A 25976-nucleotide genomic window follows, 5' to 3' on the forward strand; every position below is an offset into this window, starting at 1 on the left:
AGGGGAGTGGTTAGGGGGTGATCAGGCAGGCAGGCAGGCAGGCAGGAGAGCTGTTGGGAGCCAGCAATCCCATATTGTGAGAGGGATGTCCAACTGCCAGCGAATTGAGCCTAAACTGGCAGTTGGACATCCCCCATGGGGTCCCAGATTGGAGAGGGTGCAGCCTGGGCTGAGGGATGTCTCTCTTCCGCCCCCCCCCCCCAAGTGCATGAATTTTGTACACCAGGCCTCTAATAAATAATAATAGTAGAACAAATTCTCAAATTATACTCACAACTGTAAACCTATTTTTGCCCTCCCTGTATATATTGTATAATACCCTCCACCTGGGCCTCTTTAAACAAAACCTGGTACAATAAAAAGTATTTTGAGCCCAAAATCAAATGAAGAAAATCTCTCCAGTGGGGCCTTTATTCCAACTCCTCCTCCATCCTTTTCCTTAAGCCAAGTGCCCTCCTTTTTATTCCTGAAATCAAATCCCGAAAGCCTCCAAGGTGCCGTAGAGGTGAAGAAGGCACTGCTGTATGTTTAGAGAAAGAGAACAGTTTTCTCTGCAATTATGAGTTTGCTTATGAGGAAGTCATTTATACAACGTGTCTCCCACCTCCTAAAGCACACTGCACTTCTCCGCAATTTGAAAAAAAGAGAGGGGCCAGTTAGTTTTCTTACTGAATGAGTCAGCTGGATGCAACCTCTTTTAATTGAATGGAGCTTAGGCAGCCCTGGAGCTAATGAAAATCTCTAGTACAGCATTGCCTTTATCAGATTTTAATTTTACACATTGGGAGTGGAGAGACGATGCTGTACAGACAGGTTATGAAGAAACTCTGCCTCGTGTGAGTGGCAATGATGAGGAGCTCAGAGGACGCAGTCCCTGGGGATGCAGGCCACTCCTGTCGGGAGGCCCCTCGGGCCTTTCCTGCCTGCGCACTGGCTGCAAGGAAAGATTTCTAGAACCCTAAGTTTCTCCTAAACTAATCTGCAGTCGTCATGGACTTGGAGCACAGTAGGGAGGAGAGCGCATTGCTTGCTAAATTCTGGTTTCAGTGAACCAGAAATGTTTAACAGACTCTTTAAAAAATGTCATTGTCCTTAGCAACCTCATTTTTCTCTTTTTTGTTTGCCCTGTATATAAATCATAAAAAGTTCAAATTGTTTCCAACGTGTGAAATAATATTTTTACCTGCCAAGGCAATTTGAGAAAATGAATGTATACACTAAAATGTACAGAGACCAAGAACAAATTCTTTTTCTTCACTGTAGAGAGCATGATGTCATGTATGATTTTTCAGGGAACATGGTAATTTTAAGTAATTCTAATTTGTGACCATATCATCCACTTTTGCTGAAAATTGCTCACCATCTTCCTTAGCGAGCATAGAAGCAGCTCCCTACATTTTACATTAATATCAGACTTGCATTTCCTAAAAGAAGTAAATATAGGTTCCTAAGCATAATTAGATTACAGTTATGATGAAGGAAAAATACCTCCCAAAAATAGTGTTCATAACCCTCAGACTTCTCTTTTCGTAATTAGTAGCATTGTCTTACATAGTTTTACGCTTTTTCCACAAGAAAGTTCTGGTTATTTTTCAAGATCTCTGATGCCTGAACAGCATGTCTCTCATCCCAGGGGAGAGAGATACAACATTTTCCAAATTTTGCTTATCAACAAAGCATTCACCACGGTGTTTTCATGAAACATAGAAATGGGCCCTTCAACTGGGAATCAGAGATCAATTGTGCTTTTTGCTAGTAAATAAGCCAGCAAGAATGACTTTTCCATGAGGTTAGAAATTGTACCCTAAGAGGGTCTTGGGGATACATAATCATAATTGAAGGAAACTGAGACTTTAGGGGGTAAATGTAAGCGGAATTGCTAGGTTTGATATATTCTGTGCCAAGAGGATGTGCATTGGCGAGCTCCAGGAACCACACCAAAGCTGCTGTTGCCTATACCCTCAGACGTCCCAGACAGGGCAAGAGGGTGCCACCGATTAGAGAGGAAGACAACTCCAAGGCAGATACCTCTTAAGACTTCAGCAATGGTGTCACCATGGAATGATGGGAACTATTTATTTACCTGTAACAAAGGCAGAGGCAGTGTGGTGTGGTGGCTGAGGGAAGGAACTCTCGAGTCAGACTTCCAGAATTTTAATGATGGCTCCACCACTTGGGACCTTAAGCAACTTATCAACTTTCCTATACCTCGGTTTCTTCTTCTGTAAAATGGATGTTAGAATAGTACCTATCTCACGATTCCATTGAGTACATTGTCTGAGATAGCAATGGAAAAGCACTTAGCCAGTGTCTGGTGTATAGCAAGTATTCAGTGAAAGTTTTCTGTTATTACTGGGACCATTGAATGGGAAAATTTTATGAATGTTTTTTGCAAAATGAAAGAGTTTGATAAAAAATGTGATATTTTAGCTTGCTATAGTAACAAAGTCTAACCTATTCTGGTGCTCTCCTCTATGAGACAAGCTGTTATATAGACTTAGACAGTGTTAAAAAAAATGTTAACGTTTTATTTTTAAACTCCTGAAATACTTGCCTAATATATGACAGCTCCAAAAATTCCCGGTTATTTTCAAAGCATTCCATAAAGAACTGGATCAAAAATTCCGTTTAGAATGCTGAAGTCCACTCACTATACTTCATTGGAAACACAGGCAATATTTTGTAAAGAGTAAAATCGATGGCTGTGGTGTAGATTAGCCTGACACAGCAATGATTGCACATTGCTATAAAACATGGTTTTCTACACCTCAAAGTAGAATAAGGACAGTGAAGGAGAATCCATTAGGGACTTGCCTTGCAACACTTTATCTCAAGGAAAATGCTGCAGCAATGCAAACATGGACACTCTCCCTGATATTCCTATTCATCATGCATTCAGCTATTCATTCATTCATTCATTCATTCATTCGTCAGTCATTATGTACGAGGCATGGTTAAAGTTGCCTCAATACATCTGGTAAGCAAGACATCAAAGAAGATTCCTATTCTATGGATCTCTAGTATAAAGAGACAAACACTGAAAATGCATTACATAAATGAAACAGTAATAAGTGCTATGCAGAATATAAAACAGTGACAGGACAGTGTGGGAGAAGGCAGCTACTTCAGTCACAGAAGTCAGCCATAACTCTGAGGAGGCGGCAGTTGAGCTGAGATCTGAAGGATGAGAAGGAGCCAGCCATGCAAACAACTGGGAGGAGAATATGAGAGGCAGAAAGAATAGGAAGTGCAAGTGCCCTGAGGTAGGAGGGAGCCTGGCTTGTATTACCAACAAATGTAAGACCAATGATGAGTGGAATGATAGGGTATGAAGCTGGGGAGATAAAGCGCAGTCACATCCTAATCTCTTGGTCATTGTAACCCATTGAAGTAGCCTAAATGAAATTTTTCATATCAGACATAGTAACAAATATAACATTGGTCATACTTTAGAACACTAAGTAGAAAATCAAATTGAAACAATACTGGAAATTAGAAGGGAAATACAACATACATTTTCTTTAAATAAAAAGGATGCCAACTTTTTAAAATAAACTATTAAAATTTTATAGCGTCTTAAGGAAATTTAAGAATATATTAAATACTTTAAGAAATAATTATTGCCTTCAAATGTAAGTACCTGCTTTCAAAAATACTAAAAAAAAAAAAATGTATTATATTGAGCCTTTTATCTTCTCCTTATTAGGATACAGGTAAGATTTTGACATTGATTGATAATTAGAATGATTTAATGTTGAAAAAAATCAAGTCCAAATGATGGATCATAGTGCAATTAAGTCAGAGCAGTAACCTGTGATGTGTGGCCAGTAAACCACTTGAATCATGAGCCTGTGAGATTTATTGTTTCTTCTTTTTTCTCTCCCAAAACAAATGCTACTAACTAGCCAAGATTTGCAAATCTTCAATTACTAATCACGTGCCATAAATCATTATGGGGTTGACTTCTATGTTTAAAAAAAATGGTTTTAATCTCTGTTCTGAGGCACTGGGGGAGATTAGAAATCAATTCAAGAGGCATCTTTAGAAGAGGGGGTAATGGGCTGGGGAAAAACAAGCATTATTCTTGGGAAGATGAAAGTGTCCATCCTGATTTTAATCACCTGTTTTGCTGACCATTGAGAAAAGGGTGAAGGCAGGAGACAGATTTCTTTTTGTTTGTTTGTTTGTTTGTTTGTTTGTTTCAAGAAGCTTTCATTTTTGTTACACTTCTTATTTGTGCAATTCAGTTATTTTTCCTCTTTTTTTTTTTGGTTCTTTGTCTGTTTGTTTTTCTTATTTCCCATCATCACTTCATATGGGCAGTGAAAATTCAGAGGAGCAACAGGCAACCTACCTGGGATTCCTGGGCCAGCAGCCACTGCAGCCTGCACACCTGCCATCACTCTAACGCGCTCCACCCCGACCATGGCAGACTGCCAGCCCTGACATTCCCGAAAGCGCCTCCTCCCAACAGCCCTCGTAATGTTCCAGGCTTTCTCCTCTTGCTCCTTTCTTTAAAGGATCTTCATCTCCCTCCTCGCTCATCCATTTCATACCGTATCTGGCTCATGGGTGTTGTATGCTTTTTTCGTTGTAGCAACTTATCGTTTCTGCCATCCCTTATGTCTTTTTCTATTCCATCCGAAAGCATTTGTCATGAGGAGAGGATGTCAGTGTTCAGAATGCTTTACCTGTGGTCAGGAAATAACCACCCAGAGTGCCATAGAGCGTACAGTATTCGCAGACCTTCTCTGTGTATGTGGACTCTCTGGCAAAAGCCATGTCAGAAAGTATCTATGAAAATGAGATTACGTGTGGGATGCACTGTGTTGTTTATGGAGAAACTTGTTTTTTAATGTTTGGGATTTTTGTGTGTGTCTAAAGCAAAACTCATCGAGCTTCTCTCTGTGTCCCGCTGTGTGTGTGAGGGCCGAATGGTTGTCCGTGGGCTCTCGTAACTCAGAATCTAAAGCGCTGCGTCCACGTCTCTGTCTGAGGCACTTACTCGCTACCGCTGAGTGTCTCGTGTGTCTTCCTGGGTTGTCGCTGGTTGGCACGTATGGCGGGCTCACACCCCACCTGGGAATGCTCTGTGCCAAGTCTTCATTCTCTTACAGCAGCTTTGGTGTCTTCATCCTTCTCTCCTACCTCCATGAGTGCATACAGCCTGAGTTCCCTGAACATGGGGACTCTGCCTCGCAGCCTCTACTCCACTAGTCCACGTGGAACCATGATGAGGAGGAGACTGAAAAAGAAAGACTTCAAAAGCTCACGTAAGTGGAATGGTAGCCAATGCCGTTTGGCCCGGAGGAAGTGTGTGGGCAGCTTAGGGTCTTTGGTACACAGAGGTCTGTGGGAAGAGTTTGCAGAGCCTACTCATCAGGCAGATGCCAAGCAGTTCCAGCTCGGTACCCAAGACCATGAAAGGGATCTCCGTTATCTCTATGACGGTGATTACAGGGGATGCAATTTCAGATTGGATTAGTCCACACTACCCTAGCCTGTGACTTTTTTATGTGAAACTTTTTCTTGCTCCTTTAATCTAACAGAATGACTTAAGATGTGGATTTTCCTTTAAAACATCTTCCCTGTGTTCAAGGTAACTTCAAGTATGACCTTTGTTCCTAGTTTCTTATTTGCACTAAAGCAGTTTTTTGAAAACGATGTCTCCTTTTTTGGTAAACGTAAGAATCTCATGCTTTTGTTTAGTGCCATTAATATCTCATTCCCCAAGATTCTAATACTTTCCCCAGGGACCCACCCCATTGAGAATCACTGAACATATATTTCTGTTGTCCACTTCAGCCTTAAGAAGATGAGAGGGATGTTCATCTTTACAACAAGCATCTTAAAGTCTAGGAATTTCAGATAGGATTCTTGGGAATATGACCCTCTGGGACAGCCATGCTCAGTATAGACCAAGCAAGACTAGGAAGATGTGCTTGGCTACTTGCTTTTGGATGACTGGTTATACACATAAAGAGAGAAAAGGGGTAATGATGTGTGAACAGGGAGGAATTCAAATGGCTCCTAATTTTTTTTGCTGGGATCATAATTTCTCATCATCATCACATTATGTTTTAGAGGAAGAGAGCACCTATCTTCCCAGCCAGATCTAATTGTAGTCTAGAGTGTGCATGGGTTTTAGGCCATAGATGTGATTCCTATAAAGAAGCTCAAAGGAGATAGGGTCTCTTCCTATGCTTACTATGAAAATAAAATAAAGAACACCCTTAAGTTACCTAAATAAAGCCAAACCCAAACTTCAAAGCTGTTAGTGAAGAGAGAATGTTCTTGTGAGAAGGGGTGGTTGAGCCTGTTGGCTCTTTAGCGTATTTGCCAGAGATTCCTCTGTGTAGGTGGCTCTGCTGCCAGTCCCACCAGCGCCACCATCCGTGTAGGAGACTAACCACCACCCACCCCAGGAAAGTCTCTTCAGGTTATATAATTAGCTTTTTTGAATAGATTAAGTGTTAGTTGCTATTCTGCCTGAGCCTGAATGGTCATGTCTGAAACTCTGTTAACCTTCCGCTCAAATTTATGCATTTTTCACAGTGGTTACACTCTGGCATAACACATAGATTTGGAAGTCTTCCATACAATGCCTTCAGGTCTTAGGATTGGTATTTGTTTATGAATATTTTTACATATAATAGCTTTGTGTACAGCACTCCTCACAGACAGAAACAGCCCTCAGCAGGGAAGAGCAATTAAAACGAATTCATTAATGTTTGTACTTCTGCTTCAATGGCTAAACATTTGCTTGTGTTAGGTAAGACCGGCTATGTTGACTAAGCACATCAGGGACTACGAACGAATGATAATAGGTTTGATGTTTGCACATCTTGAATTTTGTAGTAGAAAACAAAGCGGAGGCCACGCTGCCGCTGACATCCATAGCCAACTCATAAATTCTCTCTTGAATCAGCACATTATTCTCCAATAGAGTAGAAATATAAACACAAAGCTAGTTGAAGAAATTTCTAGCGATTTGTATTTGCTATAGACATTCGCCACTAGAGCACCGCTGACCATATATAGACTGGAATGTTTGTCTCAGGAGATCGTATACTTTATATTTCTGTCCAACAATAAGATTCAAAAACTATGAACTTTTAATCCCAACTTCGAAGAGACCTAAGAAATTAGTTTTCCAAAAATCACATGCCAAAATGCTCAAAGATTATGTTCCGTTCTTTTGTTGTTGTTAAGCTTAGAATGGTCACATTAGAGAGAAAGGTTTCCCCAAATAACTGATAATAAAGGTTTTATTGCCACTCTCACTCTACCGCAGTTTATTTCCCCCACTTTATTTATGTGTTTATTCTGTGCCACCACTTGCTGCCCCCTTTCTCATTCTTATGTTTCTATAGCAACCATGCCATTTGTATGGATGGTGAGTCCCAAATATAATCAAAAGCCTCTTTGCCGTGTTGGTGAGCATGTGAGGCCAGAACCTGGGAACCAGAAAGAATTCTCACATATGTTTCCAGGACAAAGGAAGGACATGGCCAGGAGAGTGTAAAACCTTCTCACATAAATATGAAAACATTCTGTACCGTTGCCTAGAAAGGGAAATACAGAAAACCCGTGACCATGTGTACAAGCATTGAAACAGGGAAGTGCTGGTAGTTTCCCAGGGACAGTGGTAAGCAACTCCCGCCTAGGCTGTGAGGAGTGTCACAAAGCCCGGAAGGTGTCACAGAGGGAACCTCTCCTCACCTCTTCTGGAATGTTACTGACCTTTTCCCCACAACCCGGGCTGCCCTTTTTCTACTGCAGTGGCCAGGGCTCCTTCCAGAACCCCGCCACCCCCACACTCCGTGATAGTGGTATGACTGAGTCAGTTCCCCTGCCATCTGCCTCCTGCTCCTGCACCCAGAGCCCATGGGGAGACTGGTGTAGGTATGCCCAGTCAGCCTGAGATGCAGCAGAGAGCACACGTCAGAGCATATACCTGGAACGGTCTTTGCCTCTTTTGTCATTGGCACTTACTACTAGCATTGCAGAAAGCTGAGAGGAAGAGAATGAAAAAGACTAACAACTTTTATGCCTTCTACCGACCCCTGAAAAGAGAATGGAAGGCCAGGGCAGTTAAAGGTAAGCATTTGTAAGTGATGAAGCACAGAGTGCTGGGAGCTGACAGCGTAAGATCTGCCCCCACCAGCCCTGCGTGGAGGAGGGAGCTGCTGGCCACCCCACTGTGCTCCAGACTGGACCACGTGATACACAGCGTGTTGTGTCCATAGTGGGTCAACCCTAAATGTGGAACAATTTCAGTGAGATGTCTTAAATTACAGGGTCAAAGAATGACAAATAACGTGTTACTAATAAATCTGTGAGGTCCTTTGCTCTCCATACTTTTTAAATGCTCTCCATATCTAACAGTAAACCTCGCAGCCCTCTAAATGAAGGAAACATTGTGCTGGTTTTTATTTTATTTTTTAAAATATATTTTATTGATTTTTTACAGAGAGGAAGGGAGAAGGATAAGAGTTAGAAATATCGATGAAAGAGTCATCGACCAGCTTCCTTTTGCACACCCCCTACTGGGATGTGCCCACATCCAAGATACATGCCCTTGACCAGAATCGAACCCTGGACCCTTCAGTCCGCAGGCTGATGCTCTATCCACGGAGCCAAACAGGTTTCGCCTGTGCTGGTTTTTAACTTTCAGAGTTAGAAAACTGCCTTTGGTTCCCCTCCCTTACTTACACTCTGGAAGGCGAGAGTTGACCAAAACACAGGGCCATTCCCTGCAAACCGGAAGGGCTATGAACAGAACCCTCCAGGTGTGAAAGGGACAGAACAGTGCAGGTGTGAATCCTGGCCACATGCTTAGCACACACCAGTCAGTGGTATTATTCACACATAGCATGGCGGCAGTGCAGTCATGTCCGTCTTCACCTGCGGTTGGAAATGGGCACCTCTCAGGCCAGGGCCAGGGCCTTGCAGGGAAATTTGTTCCTGGAGAGAGAATTCATTCTACAACTTCCTGAACTCAGGATGAAATCCCCTTCATTTGCCTCTGCTGCTTGACCGCACCAACGAGGCGGGGTAATGAAACTCATTGTTTTCTCTTCCAAGGAATATTGGTTGTTTTTCCTTCTGGCTCATTACCTTTAAGTCTGCAGTTTATATGTATCATGCCTGGTAATCATTTTCAAAACGTTAATGCCTGTGAGTAATCAGTACCTGCAATTTCAAATGAAATTTGACCGTTTCAAAGACTAGATCCCAATGTGTCAGAGGACTTTCAGAGAGAATTATAAAATCCTAGCTCTAATGTAATTCTGTATTTATTCGATAAGTTACAACTTCATCTAATTATAAAACCCATGTTTAATACATTTTTAATCCTAAATTAAAGTTCCTAATGATTTCTATCACCTCAACTTGCCTCTAGATAGAGCTTATAACTTGAATGCTACCCACAGTGGATTAGTACTTAGTTCTGTGTTCAAACCCTCTACAGAATGACATTTTCATCTTCTCTAACTGACCCAAAAAAAACATAGCAAGCATCTCCTTGGAGAGGGTCTTTGCTACATCTCACCTAAGCTCTCCTATTGTTATTAAATCGGCCATTTATTTTTTATTTTTAATGAATGAAGATGGTAATCAGCTGACTTAAAAGTTCTTTTTTTAATGTTCACCTTTTTACTTTTATCACAATATATAGACCCCTAGTTAAAAGTGAACTTGTAATACGAGCTTTATAATGGGACAAGTTGTACCTTTCTGTCCTGCTCCCCAGAAGGATCCGTTTTCAAATGATCCGTTTTCTCTGTAGCCGTACACTGGTATTTCCTTTCTCCTCACTTTCTGAAATCGCAGCCATCACTTCTGGTTGAGACTGCTGTCAGAGTCTCATTGCTATGGCTGTAAGCTTCTGTCAGAAAGCGCCGGCCTGGAGTAGCCACGGGCATCGCTGTGGGGAGCAGCTGTCGTGTCTTCTTAGCAGCTCATTCCAAGTGGCCCAACTTTTTGGATCACCTAGTTAATGGGTCCAAGTGGCACATGGAAATTGATATCTCATATCTAAAGATGCCCATCCAGTATTTTGACTCTTCCTACACAGAGGGCATGAAAGTGGCAGCAGCTTGTTCTTTCCTTTGCAGGAGATCTCCTAACATGCCCCAGAGCACAACCCTCAGACACTTGCACACCTTCTGTCATGCCTGTGTCCTCAGGGCAACTCTGACTTAGAAGTCCAAAAATAGTTTCTACCTCTAATTAAGTGGTCTAAAAATCTGCACCAAATTGAGATTTCAGATGAAATAGATACAGATATAGATATAAAGATTCACAGAAAGTATTTTTGTTGGCGTTCAAAAAGAAGCTTCACCTAGAACTGGAAGTAATCTGCCAAATAAGTGATGTTCTAATATTCTGTTCCTGCTCACTAGCTGGAAAGAAATGCAGCTTCCCAGATGCTTACAGACAGGAAATGGCATCTTCTCTTGGTTTTGTGCCAGCATTAAAAAAAAAAAAAAAATGTGTGTGATCTGGAGAGCAATCAAAGTACAGCTCACATCCACAAAAGCATCCTAGAAAATACATGATATCCTAATGAGCAAATAAACTGACAAGTAAAATAGAAACAAAACAGACAAACAAAATAGATACAGACTCATAGATACAGAAGCAGAATCTAAGTTAAGCCTGACAGCTGTCAGAGGGTAAGGGCGTTTGGGGAGCTGAGTGAAAAGGGTGAAGGGATTAAGCAAAAACAAACAAAACAACAACAACAAAAAAAATCCCTCAAGGAAGCAGACAACAGTATTACTGTGATTACTGAAGGGAGAGGAGGGGCTAGAGGAAGTAGAAGAGGATTGGGGGAGGGGGGGTGCGGGGATAAATGATGATAGACCATGTGTCAGACTTTGAAACTGTAGGTGACCACCTTAGGGTGGGAGGCTCCCTTCACTCCCCACTGCAGGCTGCAGCAATCTCACTGTTTAATTTTGCTGAGACAGAACAATGATGGTGCTTCTTTAGGAGAAGTACAGTTCCCTTACTCCTTCCAGACATTGACCCACCACCATCCTCCACCATGTCAGCTGCAGTGCTAGAATGATCCATATCAAGGAAAAATTTGTGTCCCAAAGAACAACTCTCTAGTTCCTTAACTTAGTAGAATCTACATGAAATTTTGGTCTCAAAACAAAAAAAATGCAGATGATATCACAAAACACAACTCATTCCTAACTTATGGAGCATTCACTGAATGGTACAGGCACTGAGGTTCCAGAGATGCAAAGAACTGAGGGTCACGTGATAAGGCTCTACTCTGGAGAAGTGGATAAAACGGGGCCTCATTCTGAAGAGAATTTAATCTGGCAACAATATATTGAAAGCATTGGCATGAAAGAACCCAGAAATTTCTATATTAGATTACTTGACATAAAAGTAATGAAAGCCTGAATTAAGGCATTGACCGCTAGAATGGAAAGGAGGATTTAAACAAAACTGATTGAGTTTGAGACAATGGGGAATTGTGGATCAAAAGCTACTTTGAGATTTCAAGCTTGAAGGACTATAATGGCAGGCCCATAGAAAAAAAGAAGGTGATTAACTCAATTTTGAAAATGTTGAGCTTGAGGAGTCAATGAGACATCGTTGTAGTTGGCATCTATCAAGTCAGGAAATTCATCCCTAGAGAGGTAGACTTGAGAAGATATGTATTTTACTGGTTGTGAATGAGAAAAAGAATGAGATTTTAAAAAAGGCTTAGGACCGAACCATGGATGGCATTAGCTTGCTTGACATGCAGAGAAAGCAATGTGGATGCTAAAAAAGTAAGAAACTAAGAACCAAGCTTCATCAAAACCCAGAGAGCAATTTGAGAAAGAAAGTGATGGTTCCCAAAGCCAGTGACTACTTAATGGCTAGAGCAGATAAGCCATAGATTTTAGCAATGAGGAAGCCATCCATGAGAGTAGTTTCAGTAAAGGGTAAAGAAAGAAGCCAATTTTAAGCCATTTAGAAGCAGTACAAATCAGAGAGAGGTCAGAAAGCTAGAGGAGTAAGTAAATTGGAAAAGTGGCAAGAAAGGTTTTATGGCACAAAATCATAGGAGTGGAAAGGGATAGTATCAAAAATACTCAATAGTTAGCGTGAAGATGACAAAAGGATACATCCTCATGAAGCAGGGGGAAATGGGGGAAAGAGAACAGATGGTGATACAGAACAACAATTTTCAATCAGTGTGCCATGGCACACTGGTGTGCTGCAAAAGTTTTTAAAACATGCAATACTTGACTATTTAGTCAGGGGCTCTAACCTATTTTCCCTTAGATTGTCAAATTAAAAAATGACAATGGCCAACGTGAATGAATCAAAATTATACCTATATTTTTCTTGCTAGGCCGGCAAAAAATATATTTTTTGGTGTGCCGTAGAATTTTAGTAATTAATGCCATGAGATGAAAAGGGTTGAAAATCGCTGGTATAAGAAATTAAGATTGAAACAATGTTGTTTAAGGAACTTTTGTCAAATGGTGGCATATTTTCAATCTTGTAAGAAATGAAGAGTCAAGTTTGATCTTGCTAAGGCTAGAAATGTTTGAGACAGATCCTGAAATCTAATAAGATGCCAAAATATTACACAGCAAAAGAATCCAGGACCCGACAGAGAATAATGTGAATTTGTCATGACTTTCTCAACACCCCTAAGCAACTTTGTAACAGCAGTGGAGTTAACTGAGCCTTACCACAGAGGACAGAGTGTTAGTGTATAGACAATCACGTGCGGTTTCAGAATCTTTACCAACAAATGCATCATTGAAGTGGTCACCAGAGATCCAGGTGGAGTGTGGAGGGAAGGGATGCTAGTAAAAGGCAATAGATAAAGATGATGGTCTTCAAACTGCATTCACAGATTCGGCTATGAGAGAGGACAAGCCTTGGGGTCTCATTCCAACATCAACTGCAGTAGCTCTGTTTTCATCTGGACTATAGAGGCATCCCTCATCATATGCCTTCATTTGAAAGGGGGGGGGGGGGGCTGTTGCTAAAAATATTGTTTGAAAACCACTCTACTGGGAGACAAGTGAGAGGCAATGGGAGCAGAAGTCATAAGAGCAGAAAATTAGATCGTAGAGACTGGGACAGATGACTAATAAGGACATGTGATCACCAAGGAGGATTCAGATACTGAGATTTTGGAGCACTACCCATTTCAGAGGAAGTTGGGGTCCACCTAGGGCTCTGTGGCAGAGAGTGGACAGGGTGGAAAGCTAGCACTGGGAGAGCTGAAGAACCACAAACCCAGCACATTAGATCATTCCCACCGTGTCAAAGGGCTTAGGACAAGGAAAAGCTGTAGGTCAGAGGAGATAGACAAAGAGCCAAGTTCTGAAGTCAATGAGGAAGAGGGGTGGGATTTTGTAAACAGAAAACTGGGTTTGAAGATGAGGCAAAGCAGAAATGAGTACAGAATATGTAACTCTAAATAGGAATGGTTAGAGGTAAAATAAATAAATAAACAAAGAAATAAATAAAACGAACAAACAAAAGATCACTACATGGAAAGCAAGCAGAATTAGAAACCCTTCTCTCTCCTTGCTCCATGCAGGCAAGCTTCTGGTTGGAGGAGGTTTTGAGGTTTCCATTAAAGGGCCAGACACCCCTGTTGTGAGGAAGTGACAGTGCGGCAGAGGGTGACCCTAAAGACAGAGCTCTTGCTCAGGGAGCAAAGGAGGCACAGGTCATGCCTGAGAGGAAAGCGTCCAGGCGTGCAGCAGCCATTGGTGACGTGGGAGGGGGATGGAACAGTCAGAAATGTGTGCCTGGGGCTGAGAAGGCTGTCAGAGGAACAAATGAAATAAGAGATGACAGAGTAGGTTGGAGGCCCATTGGGAAGAAATAAGGACTGAAGAGACCAAATTTGAGAGTAGGAGGAATGTAGCATTTAAACGACTCCAATCATGCCAATCCGATGCTAGAGTGAGGTCGATGACCAGCACTTTGAACCACTCTGGGAGCCAGACTCAGACCATTTCTTCAAAGCTGGAGGTCAGATTGTCTATAAATCTTAAAGCTAAAGTAGAAAAACCATCAGATGAGTTATCCCAACCCCCCTTCTTATAGATAGGAAAGAGGTTAATGGTTTCTCAGTAGTAGAGCCAGGACCAGAATCCAGGTACCGTGACCCTACGGTGTCCTCTTCCTGCAACTCCCACTATTGCCCCTAATAGGTAGGTATGTCATGGGAGGAGGCAACACCTTACATTGCGTATGGTGACTGAGAACTGACTAGCACTGGGAGGTTCACGCATCTCGTTCAGCTCTGGCTAAACTTGTTACCAGAACGCCAAACTATAACCTCCCACCATAGCCAGTGAGCTGCTCTTCAGAGCCACGATCTGTTTCAGAAATGCTGGTTTTCCTGGTGTTTGCTTCAACCTGACATCATTCTTGTTCGTGTTGCTCCTCTAGTGTCTTTAGCCTCCAGCACAGTGGGCTTGGCTGGCCAGGTCGTTCACACAGAAACCACAGAGGTTGTGCTGACAGCAGACCCTGTCACAGGATTTGGGATCCAACTGCAGGGCAGTGTGTTTGCCACGGAGACGCTCTCTTCTCCACCTCTGATTTCCTACATTGAGGCTGACAGCCCTGCAGAGAGGTGAGACGCTTCCTTTCACGGCATCTTTATCTGCTGTGCACTTGTGCGCCGGCTCTTTTTGGACAACTAATAAATTATGGAACAGGGCTCAATGCAGGAAATGTAAGATGTAAATGAACTCTCTGTTCTGACAATAAAATTTTATGTTCTTGATCAGTTTTGAGAAGAATTATGAGCATGGATGCCTTTATCTAGCAGGGTTTCGTCCATCAGGGACTAAGGGTATATTAATTAAAAAGGAAAAAAAATCTATTAAAAAAATCTCTAAGTTCAAACTTTAATAATTTCTCTGCCGTGGGGGGATGAATATTCATCATTACTATATATTGGTCCAGATCAGATTAGAAAAATACCGTGGTGCTAAATTATTAATTACTTTGCTGGAATACTTCAAGATTCCCTTGCTCACATTTGTAGCCATGAGATACAAAAGTGCAAGACATTGCAATTGATCTAACAGGATTCCCACAACATTGAAAAAAACAAGACCACATGGTTATGCCATTTTGCAGAGATCAAACAAAGCAGATTTGGCAACTTGGACTGCTGATAATTTACCCTCTATACAAACTCTAACATGTGGTTCTACATTCAGATGTGGGGTCCTACAGATTGGAGACAGAGTGATGGCCATTAATGGGATTCCAACCGAAGATAGCACCTTCGAGGAAGCCAATCAGCTCCTCCGAGACTCCTCCATCACGAGCAAGGTCACCCTGGAAGTCGAGTTTGATGTGGCAGGTACGACTATATCGTTGCCAGTTAGCTGCTGAGTCAGGAGTGGACTGCCCGTGAATTGCATGCAAGTGGCAGATGGGGATCTATTTTTCATACCCTGGCGTGCTTTTGTTTAGGATATTTGGGGTGTCATTTCGAATTGAACATTGTTGTTGTATTATTCATTAAAATGTCACCACAAGAACAGTAGAAAATAAATGTGACAAAATAAATAAGTAATAGCCACTATAAAGGTGATAAAAAGAAGCATGTAGCCTTTATTCTTCCTGACTTTCTCCTAGAGGCTAGAGAATCCATTTTCTTCAGTCGCACAGACAAGAAAAGCCTCTCTTTGACCCTTCCCACTGCAAAGAACATAAGAAGGTTTGGAGGAGAACAATGAAAATTCATTAAATAGATGAATACAAGCCCACTGGGTAACCATTTGGTCTTTAACGTTAAAGAGAAATTCTACCAAACACTTGTTAAAAATGAAAAGAAAGACTTTATTCAAAACTAATGTGGGAGAGAGCAAAGACAGGCAGAATTTATAGCCAGCAGGCAAGGAGAGGGTGAGGGAGTCATTGGATTGAAAATTACTAAGAGGGATTTGATTTGGTATCAATGGTGGAGGGATGAGAGATTTGATTATATATTCAATGATGGAGGGATACTCTATAAATTGAGTTAGCAAGAGACTTGCAAAATTGGCTCAGCAAGCTAACGGTTAGGCCAAAGACAAGTCCTAGTCAAGAAGAGGGCCCACAGGAGCCTAAATTTGATCAGTAAGGGAGTCCTTGTTGGTAGCTAACGTGTGTGTAGGTCTTAGAGGTTGGTGCCAGTTCCCATTTAAGAAAGTTATCTTCACCCAGTGAAACAGTACCTCACCGAGCCAATAACCTTAGCCAACCCATGCAGATATGCCTTTGCACATAGAGATTGCATTATCCTTACATTGCTGAGTATTTACTGTGGGCCAATTTCATTTCTATACCATGGAGGTGCAATAAGAGACAGGAAAGAAAAAAATCCCTGTCTGACTGAAGCTTATAGGCTATCTTACAGAAAGTTAATGTTTAAGTTAACAAATATAAAGTGAGACAATAATAAGTGCTCTAAGGGACATAAAGCAGGATGGGGGTTAGAGAATAGCCGTAGGGAGCTATTTTCATAGGATGGCTTTCTAAGGAGGTGGCATTTGAGCAGAGATTTGAAGGTTGAGAAGGAGCTGGCCAGGGGAATCTGGGAGGAGCGCATTCCAGACAGAGGGAACAGCTGGTGTACAAGATGTGAACCAAAATAATAGGCTTGGTGGATCTGAGAAACAGCAAAAAGGGCTCTTGCTACAGCATATAGGGCAGCTGGGCTGAGAATCGGGTTTGGCTTTAAAGATGGGGTTGGAGAGGTTGGAAAGGGCTCGCTTATGAAGGGCCTTGGTAAAAACGGTAATAAATTATACTCCAGATGCAATGAAGCCAACGTGCATTTTATGGAAGGGAGCGAGGTAACCTAATGAATGTTTTGGAGATATCCTTCTGAGATGAGAAGGGACAATAGCAGCAGCAGAAAAGCCAGTTAGGAGCTGGTGGCAGTTGGATAGGTAAGGTATAATGGTGCTAGGGATGGTGACCAATAGTGAAATTTAGGACTTGGCTAACAGAACCTGCTCATGGATTAGATATGGAAGATGAGGGATGGGGTGAGGAGTATAAGGGATAGCAGTTGAGTAAATAACTGATGTCTTCAAATGGGAGGAGGACTTGAAGAGTGGAAATTTGGGGATAGCAAAACATTCTATTTTAGACCTGAGCAGGTAAATCCACTGCCAATGCTAGGGAAAAAGGACAAGTACATTCATTCCTTAATCCAAAAGGCAGTCACCAAGCACCAGTTACTGAGTGCTAGGCACTGTCCTATATTCAGATCATTGAAAGAGGAAATAGAAAGGATCAATATTGTCAAGGAGCTCATAGCCAGTTAGACAAGAGCAAGAACTGCTGAAAGATAAGAATAGACTTACTGCTGAAACCGGTTTGGCTCAGTGGATAGAGCGTCGGTCTGTGGACTGAAAGGTCCAGGGTTCGATTCCGGTCAAGGGCATGTACATTGGTTGCAGGCACATCTCCAGTACGGGGTGTGCAAAGGCAGCTGATTGATGATTCTCTCTCATCGATGTTTCTAACTCTCTATCCCTCTCCCTTCCTCTCTATAAAAAATCAATAAAATATATTTTTTTAAAAAGAATAGACTTACTGAATGTGTGTTGCATTTCAGTTTTAAGAGCAAGTGCCCAGGCAACTATGGGCAATACCTCCTGGAGTCAGGGTCAGGCCTGGGCTCCAGAGCAGGACTCAGGGGGGACCATGCCAGTGACTGTTAAGTCTTTGCACTGAAGAGACCAGTGGGGAAAGAGTGCCAGGAAGAGGGTACCCTGTTTAAGGAGTGCTAAGGTTTAAAGGAAAAGGATGCTAGCAAAGGAGATAACAAAGATCCACTCTTCTTTTTGGAGGAGAACCAAAAAAGGTTTCGGAAGCCAAAGCAAGAGTTTCAAGGCAAAAGTCATGGTCAATAGAGTAAAATTGCTGCGGAGAATTCAAGTGATAGGAGGCAGGAAATGTCAATGGGATTTGGCAATTAGGAAGAAAGACATTGCAGAGTGGTTTCAGAAAACTGGGGGCCCAGGGTCAGACTGCAGTGAGCTGAGGAGGGAGGGAGGGGCCAGTGGAATGCAGACAAGCTGTGCTTGCTATCTGCCGGGGAATTGGTGTTTGGAAGCAGGTTTGGCAGGAAAAATGCAGTGAGTGGATAAGAGGGACTGGAGGTCCTTGTGGGCTTCTCTTTTTAGAACTTCATGGCATTTAGTTATATACTCAGTGCTCTATTGTATATTACCATATCTTATATCAGTGGTTATCAACCAAGATCTGGTTTGCTGCAGGAGACATTTGGCAATGTCAAAAAATTAGTTGTATGCCTGGCCAGCATGGCTCAATGGTTGAGTGCCCACCATTGAACCAGGAAGTCATGGTTCGATTCCCAATCAGGGCATATGCCCAGGTTTCAGTCTTGATCCACTGTAGAGGGCATACAGGAGGCGACTGATCAATGATTCTCTCTCATTATTGTTTCTATCTCTCTTTGTCTCTCCCTTACTCTCTGAAATCAATAAAAATATTTTTTAATTAGCTGTAGATGAAAAAAAAAAAGTGTGACAACAGAGGGGTATTCAGAGTTTAGAGGGGTGTTAATTTGTTTTGTTAAGATTGGAGAGATTTGAGCATGTTTCAGGCCTGAAATTAATAGAGAAAAGAGATAATTGGAGAAATTGGGTCCCCAAATGTATAAGAGGGGAAGTTATTTAGAACATACAGAAATAATTAGTCTAAGGCAGAAAATAGAAGAGCTCCTCCTATGAGTTTGAAGAGAAGAATGAGAGAATCTATAATAATAAAAGCATAATATGCTAATGTCCTTCCAGGACAACGCTCAGGCTGCAACCACAGGATCAAGGCAGCCACCCCTAGCTGCAAGGGAGGACTCCAAGCAGCCACTGTGGCTGGGAAGGCCTACTCTTGCACAAATTTTGTACATCGAGCCTCTCGTATAAATATATTTTTAGCTGTGATTAGGGAGTCCTTGTAGGGATTGTCAAGCAGGGGTGAAAAGGTCAGCATCTTGAGGAGCTAAAGAGTGATGAAGATTTCGAACAGCTAATGAAGAAATCAGTGAGAGAACCTACTACACTTATGTAAAGGGATGGGCCAAACAGAGTCCAGAAGCTCTAACCTGCACGGCCAAGTCATTTATTGTTGTTTTATTATTTTGGCAAGGTTTTTGTTTATTTATTTGTTGTTGTTTTTTGTTTTTGTTTTTGTTTTTGGTGGGGTTTTTTTTGTTTTGTTTTGTTTTTTTTGGTCAGAAGTACTGTGTGTGCATTAGCTCACTTAGCCCTATAACAACAATGGAGAAGATTATTATTATTACATCCCCAGGAAATGGAGGCTCAGAAGTTCATGGTAGGGCTGGGATTTTAACCCAGGCAGTATGGGTCTAATGGCCACATTCTAACCATTATACATACTGCCTGTGTTTGCAAAAGTCTAAGATGGAGAGGGATGGAGATTAATAAAGGATTGGCCTGACTGACTGGAAAGAAAGGGAGTACTTCAGTCACTGGGAGCTGCAAGAAGAAAAATAGGAACAGTGAGGAATATTGAGCAGATGATTACATTGAACCAGAGATTAAGATTGAGATTTCCAGAAGTTTCCAATAGATTCCAGTAATTGCTAATGACTAACTAGAGCACATGTGTCAAACACAAGGCCCGCGGGCCAAATCCAGCCCGCCAGGCCTTGCAATGTGGCCCGCACCGCGCTGTCATCATTGCACTCCGCTGTCAGTTTATGACATTGTCAGTTTATGACTGTTCAGTAAACCATTCGGCCCGCGATTTAGGCTGGATTTTAGATTTTGGCCCCTTCTCTGATTGAGTTTGACACCCCTAAACTAGAGTGTTGTATTGAGGATGCTGCTGCTCAACAGGAGGATGCTGGCATCAATTAGTGATGTCTGCCATGAGCAAGGAGAAGGGAGTGACAGGCTGGCAGCATATGTTTTTCTGGTCCTCTTCTACATCATTTCTATCCAGTCGATACGGGTTATTTCTGGAGTAATTGAGGGTAGAGGGAGATGTGCTTAGGTCTCTTTCTACTGTCCCTTATTTAAGCAAGCTTGGAACCATGTGGGTTTAATAGGCATAGTTTCTAATTTTTAGGAGCTTAAACCTAAGATATTAAAGTATTTAATCAACAAGTACATAAAATATACATATACATTAAGTATAGATTAAACAGTGGACAAATATTGAGGATACACATACAATAAAAATGTGTTTATAGCACAAGTTAATACTTAGATACTGCTTATGAAGGTCAAGTTGTGCTGGCCATTCCGCTGCTGGCACCCAGGGGGAAAATGCTGCTGCACAGCCCATGGTGCACAGGAGAGCTGCCTGCTCTCCACAAGCAATGCCAGAAGGGCAGGGTGCATGTCAGAAAGCCAGCTGTTGCATGCTGGGAACTCTTAATTTCTCTTTGAAGAGTCAATATAATATGACATGGAAGAGACAGGTGCAATTCAACAGACCTGGGTTCTACTCTTCACTTTGCTGTAAGGCCTTGCGTTTCCCTACCTCAACCCCAGGTCCCCCATTTATAGGTAAGTAAGTGAAGGTACTGATTGTGAGTCCTTTCACCAGTCTGTTCTGTGATCATAGTAATGACATCAGAGGCTGCTGGACAGAGAGCCTTCTTTGAAAACCAAGCCCCCGCTGCCATCTGACTGATTCTCTTAGGGTCCTTACTGGATTCTCGCTTGGTGACAGCTAACTAAAAGGGGAGGAGAACACATTGGGCTGGTTAGATTATTTCTCTTAAGAATCAGAAATGAGAACTGGCTGCTAGTAGCTGGATACTTTATCAAAGATGAAACATGGCAAAAGCAGATAGCTCCTATCCCCTCCTCACTCCAATCCCTGCCCTCCACTTGAGAAATTTCACTGTGTGAATGGTCCTCCCATCACACTGCATTCCCAATTCCCAGTCCTCTGGTTGAATATTTGCTTCCACTCCCCTTCACTTCAGCCACTTACTCCTCTTGCTGATGCGCACGCAGTGCTTAGGAAAGTGACATGAGTAAGTATTTCATAAATACTATCATGATCATTTTGGTGCTATTATCGTAATTATTCACCTCTGTGACTAAAGGTCTCCTTCTGTTAAATCTTCTCTGGAAATCTCAGCCTCTGGCTCAATCTACCAGATGGTAACATCTACCACCTCTGCTCTTAATCCTCAGCACCTGAGGTTTCCTGACAACACACACACACACACACACACACACACACACACACACACACACACATTCCGATTTGACCATGATGCAGGTTAGAACTTTTGGATTCTGTTTGGCCTACTGCCCAGCTTGAAAAATCCTTTTACATAAGTGTGGGTGGTTTTCTCACTGATTTCAATATTAGCTATCCTAAACTGCATCATTCTTTTCAACTCCCAACTGCCATTAGAGAACCTGGGATATTGGTAGGAAATGTCTGGACACAAGCTCGCTCAAGATTGCCCTGTTTTTCTGGATTTGCTCCTAATCATCTGGATGTGAGCTATCCATTTCCAAAATTCTTCCTCAGAAATAAATTGTACCCAGATATTAAATCCCAAGCTGCTGGGTCTTAGAGATGGGCCATCTCTATTTTATAACCATTGTAAGTGACATGGAGTGGTTAAGAAGCTTGGCTGTGAATGCACTGTTGTTTAAATCTCTTGAGTGAGTGCTACTGTACAAACAACATTGTAGTAACATTAAGGGAATTTTTTACATTATTTTACCATAGTATATGATTTTATAAAACTGTACTCATAACATATGCACAATTTATATTTTGCCTTTTTTCAATGCTGTTTTCTCAAATACCAATCTACAGTATCGTGACTACTTGCAGTTTCTACTTTAACTCTGAAAAGACATCCCAGAGAAAATCCTATCAAATGCTGTTTGCCCGCAGGACTGATACCCCGGGTGTTTTCCTCGCAGTTGTTGGGAGTTGAACATTTACATTCATTCCCCCTTAGAATCCTTGATGTTTTCCAAATCTCACAAGGGTGTCCGGATTGATGGATTATGATGCGGTGATTATCTTCCTGTGCCAACAGTGAATGCTTCAGGCAGAAGAAGCAGACCAGTTGGAAAGAAGGAAGTCTTTGTTTACCCAAATGTGTTTTTAATTATAATATTAACACGATTAAGCAAAACCAGGGAAGCACAAAATAATCACGTGGGAGTCTAAGAAACTAAAGTCCTTTTACTTATTCTAAACCAATTGTGTCTCCAAATATTGGATCTTTTTTCTCTTTACTGGTGTTTCTTTAAGAAACCCCAAATTAAATGTGCCTTTGCTTTAACCACCAAGTAATTGTAGAGGGGGAAAAATGACCAAATATAAAATAAATCATGTTGGCATTTAAAGATTAAAATGAAGACACAGCTTGATCAAAGAGATTTATTTGTTGCTATTTGTTCATCATTATGAATATTTCAAATCTTATGTAGTCAAAAGTGATCCATTACTGTTTCCCAGGAAGTGATAATACCCCCTCCAGTGTCATTAACAATGTTAATCTTGGTCAAGGTTCCCCAGCATGAAAAATGTACAAAAGCAGTGTTGCTATGGTAACTATTCTAGATCAGTGTTTCCCAGCCCTTATGCTTCACTTGTATAGGCATAGTATCATGGGCAAGATGTCCTATACTTGCATGGATACATATATACACATATGCATATACAAGTATACAACAGATTTCCCTCCCTGTTCACAGAGAATATTTTTCTTAAAATAAATAACACTAAAACATACATGAAATGAGCTCCATAAACAGAAAGCTGTTTGTTCCTCTATCGCTTCTTGTACACCTTACCTAGGGCACTTGCATGCTTTATCTGAATAATGAAACAATTTATTTCTGCTGCACCATGTGGGCCCTTTCCGTTTAGCCCCACCCCATTTCCTCTACTTGATGAATGTGCTCATCAGAGATCTTTCCATTGGAAGCAACAGAGATGCACTCAAGCTGGTGGAGGGGCATTCACTGGAAGCACAAGGGTGTTTCAGGACCCTTACGGAGGCAGCCCCAGGAAGAGCTAGAACCAGACAGCAAAGACCACCACACTGAGTGCAGGTTCTCTCTAGGGCAGTGGTTCTCAACCTTTCTAATGCCGCGACCCTTTAATGCAATTCCTCATGCTGTGGTGACCCCCAACCATAAAATTATTTTCATTGCTACTTCATAACTGTAATTTTGCTACTGTTAATGAATTTTTATGTAAATATCTGTGTTTTCCGATGGTCTTTGGCTCTACAGCAGTGGTTCTCAACAGCTAGCATGGTCGCCTAAGACCATTGGAAAACATGTAAAATCACCAAACATATCCTCAGGTGAGAAAGTTGGAGAAGGTAACAGATTCCCTTACTCCCCTGAGAGTAAAAGCTGGAACCCTTTTTCCCAGGTGGAGTCCTAGGGGTCTTAAGGGACTTTTATAGGTGACATTATAGGCGGGGAGCCCAGCAAATCCAACGTTTTATTTGTTCAGCAGTTTAATAGTCAGTGGAGAATCTTCTGAGTTGGAAGATGAGATTCAGGTCTTGTAAAAGGTTTACTGCCTAAATTCCTCGCGGGGAAGTACAGAAGGCCAGAAAGAGCAAGTTAAAACAGTTACAAGGAAGGGAGCATTTTAACTGTTTCCATGAGGCCATCCCAACATCCACCCTGCTTTGCAAATGTTAAATATGTGGTTCACAAATTGGGCCAGAGGCCTGGGGACCCAATAGTTCTCACATCACAGCTGCTGTTATTAATTCTTTGTGGGTAGGTTGGGGGGTTGGGGGGGGCAGGCCTGGCCTTGAGCACAAGCAAGCAGTAAAAGCTGTTTAGCTCAATCATCCCACAGTCCTCCCTTTATTCTAATGTCTCCCTCCCTTCTTGCCACCCTTTCCCAAAACTTTCAAGAAATAATTATAGTCATTAGCAATTTAGGATGAATAGATGTTATCTCTTCAAAGGCTATTTCTGTTTTAAACTTATGGAGGTCTCCCAGGCTGTTAAAGGAATTTTAAGAATATATTTAAGATCATGTAGCAATTCTTTCCTTTCTAAAATATTAGTCAGACCCTGTATAATCACCTTAGTTCCGTCCAAAGTTGAGATTCAACCAGTTAACACTGGTTCTCTCTGTTATTATAATTTCAGCTTCCTTCTATACCAGGTGGCATATATATATATATATATATATATATATATATATATATATATATAGAGAGAGAGAGAGAGAGAGAGAGAGAGAGAGAGAGAGAGAGAGAGAGAATCAACTAATAAATGCATAAATAAGCGGAACAAAAATTGATGGTTCTCTCTTTCCTCTCTCCCTTTCTGCCGTTCTCCCTCTCTCTTTCTCAACATTACAAATTAAGGCACTTCCCTCTCCCTCCTCCCAAATCAGCAACCATCACATCAAATTGAAATCTTTCCTAAAATCTTTTTCCCCCTAATAGTACTTTCAAACAAGGGTGAAAAAAATGAATTGCTGAATAGTAAACTCAGGGAAACACGGTTAGGGGAGAAAAGGATATATAACCAGGCCTGAGGTTCTTAAACTTTATTATGCCTAACAGTCACCTGAAGAAGGTATTTAAAATGCAGATTTCTAGGCGTAATCTTCAGACATTCTGTTTCTGGGATGGTTCGGGCATCTGTATTTTTAACTTGCATCCCAGGTAAATCTGATGCCCATGTTCCCTGCATGACACTGAAGAAACTGTGACCTTGACTGCTGCTGTGAATTGTGCACAGAGGCTGTGGACAGGACGTGTGTTCTTCACCAGGAGCTTAGGGTTCCAGATTTTACAAGCACTCACCTTTCTTCAGGCGTACAGCTTTAACTACACTGTTCTGATACTAGTTTCCTGGTGCGTTTTCATGGGTTGGTGCTCCCTTCTTGCCGGCCTTCTATAAACACTCTTTTTTGTTTTGAAATTACAGAGTCTGTCATCCCGAGTAGTGGAACATTTCATGTGAAGCTCCCTAAAAAGCACAACGTGGAGCTTGGAATAACCATCAGTTGTAAGTAGAAGTGTTTTCTTTTAAAAATTACATTAGAAAATTGTATTGTCAAATGGTTTACAGGTGTGGCAAACATTGTAAGTGTCATCGACAAGTTTCTACGTAACGATACAAAAATGTGGAGCCAATCCCACCTGCAACACTTACAGGGTCTGTGAATGGCTCAAGCTACTTTAATAATCTCTAACCTTATGTTTCTTCATCTGTAAGAAACATAAGGTTATGTTTAACCTTATGTTCTTCATGTTTAACCTTATGTTTAACCTTATGTTTCTTCATCTGTATCTACACAAATCAATGTTTCTGTCTCTCCCCACCCCATTCCTCTCTCTAAAATTAATTTAAAATTTTTTTAAATATATATTATTATTATACTGTAGAAATTTTAGTTGTATTTGCTATATTAGAGTGAGAGTTCTTTAAGAACAGAGACAAAATTGTATTCATGTTTAGGATATGTGGTATTTATTAAAGTATTAAAATGTCTTCCCTTACACCTATAACTTTGGAGTTAGAAGAATTATCTAGTCCAGCTCCATAATACCTATGAATAAGCCCAAAACTAAAGAAAGTGAAGTTTCACATCTTTACCTACCCCAGCTCTTCATGGCTTAACCTGATCATCTTTTATATGTTGACACAATTGTACCTTAGATTCCTATTAGATACTTCTTTGGGTAAATTTTTATGTTCCCTTTGAATGGAATTGAATTATCTTCCCTGTTCAGTCGTCCCAGAAACAGCTATCTAGTCCTAGTCCTGAATATTAGACAGTTAGTCTTAACAACCTACCCCTATGTCTTATGCTAAAAGGGAAGTTTTCACCTGGCAATCTGAAATTCAAGAACCCCCTTCTAGACACCAGAATATATAGTAATGTTGATGCCAACTATTTATCTCATCATAACTGTAGATTGACCCATCTTTGGCTACTGAATCTCT

General features: G+C 41.4%; 1 protein-coding gene across 21 annotated transcripts in view; it reads left to right on the forward strand.

Annotated features, from left to right (window-relative positions):
- Positions 1-25976, forward strand: part of GRIP1 (glutamate receptor interacting protein 1) — a 658304-nt gene that overhangs the window by 566934 nt on the left and 65394 nt on the right. For 8 of the 21 annotated variants that reach the window (XM_084877571.1, XM_084877568.1, XM_084877553.1 and 5 more), the window contains 5 exons: positions 4324-4479; positions 5118-5273; positions 14443-14629; positions 15225-15370; positions 24954-25034. In XM_084877571.1, the coding sequence (XP_084733697.1) occupies positions 4324-4479; positions 5118-5273; positions 14443-14629; positions 15225-15370; positions 24954-25034 (726 nt within the window). The remainder of the gene's footprint in view (positions 1-4323; positions 4480-5117; positions 5274-14442; positions 14630-15224; positions 15371-24953; positions 25035-25976) is intronic. The other 13 variants (XM_084877557.1, XM_084877559.1, XM_084877562.1 and 10 more) reach the window with 3 other exon arrangements.

Source organism: Pipistrellus hanaki (genome assembly GCF_964339955.1).
Source record: "Pipistrellus hanaki genome assembly, chromosome: 3".
Classification (NCBI taxonomy): domain Eukaryota; kingdom Metazoa; phylum Chordata; class Mammalia; order Chiroptera; family Vespertilionidae; genus Pipistrellus; species Pipistrellus hanaki.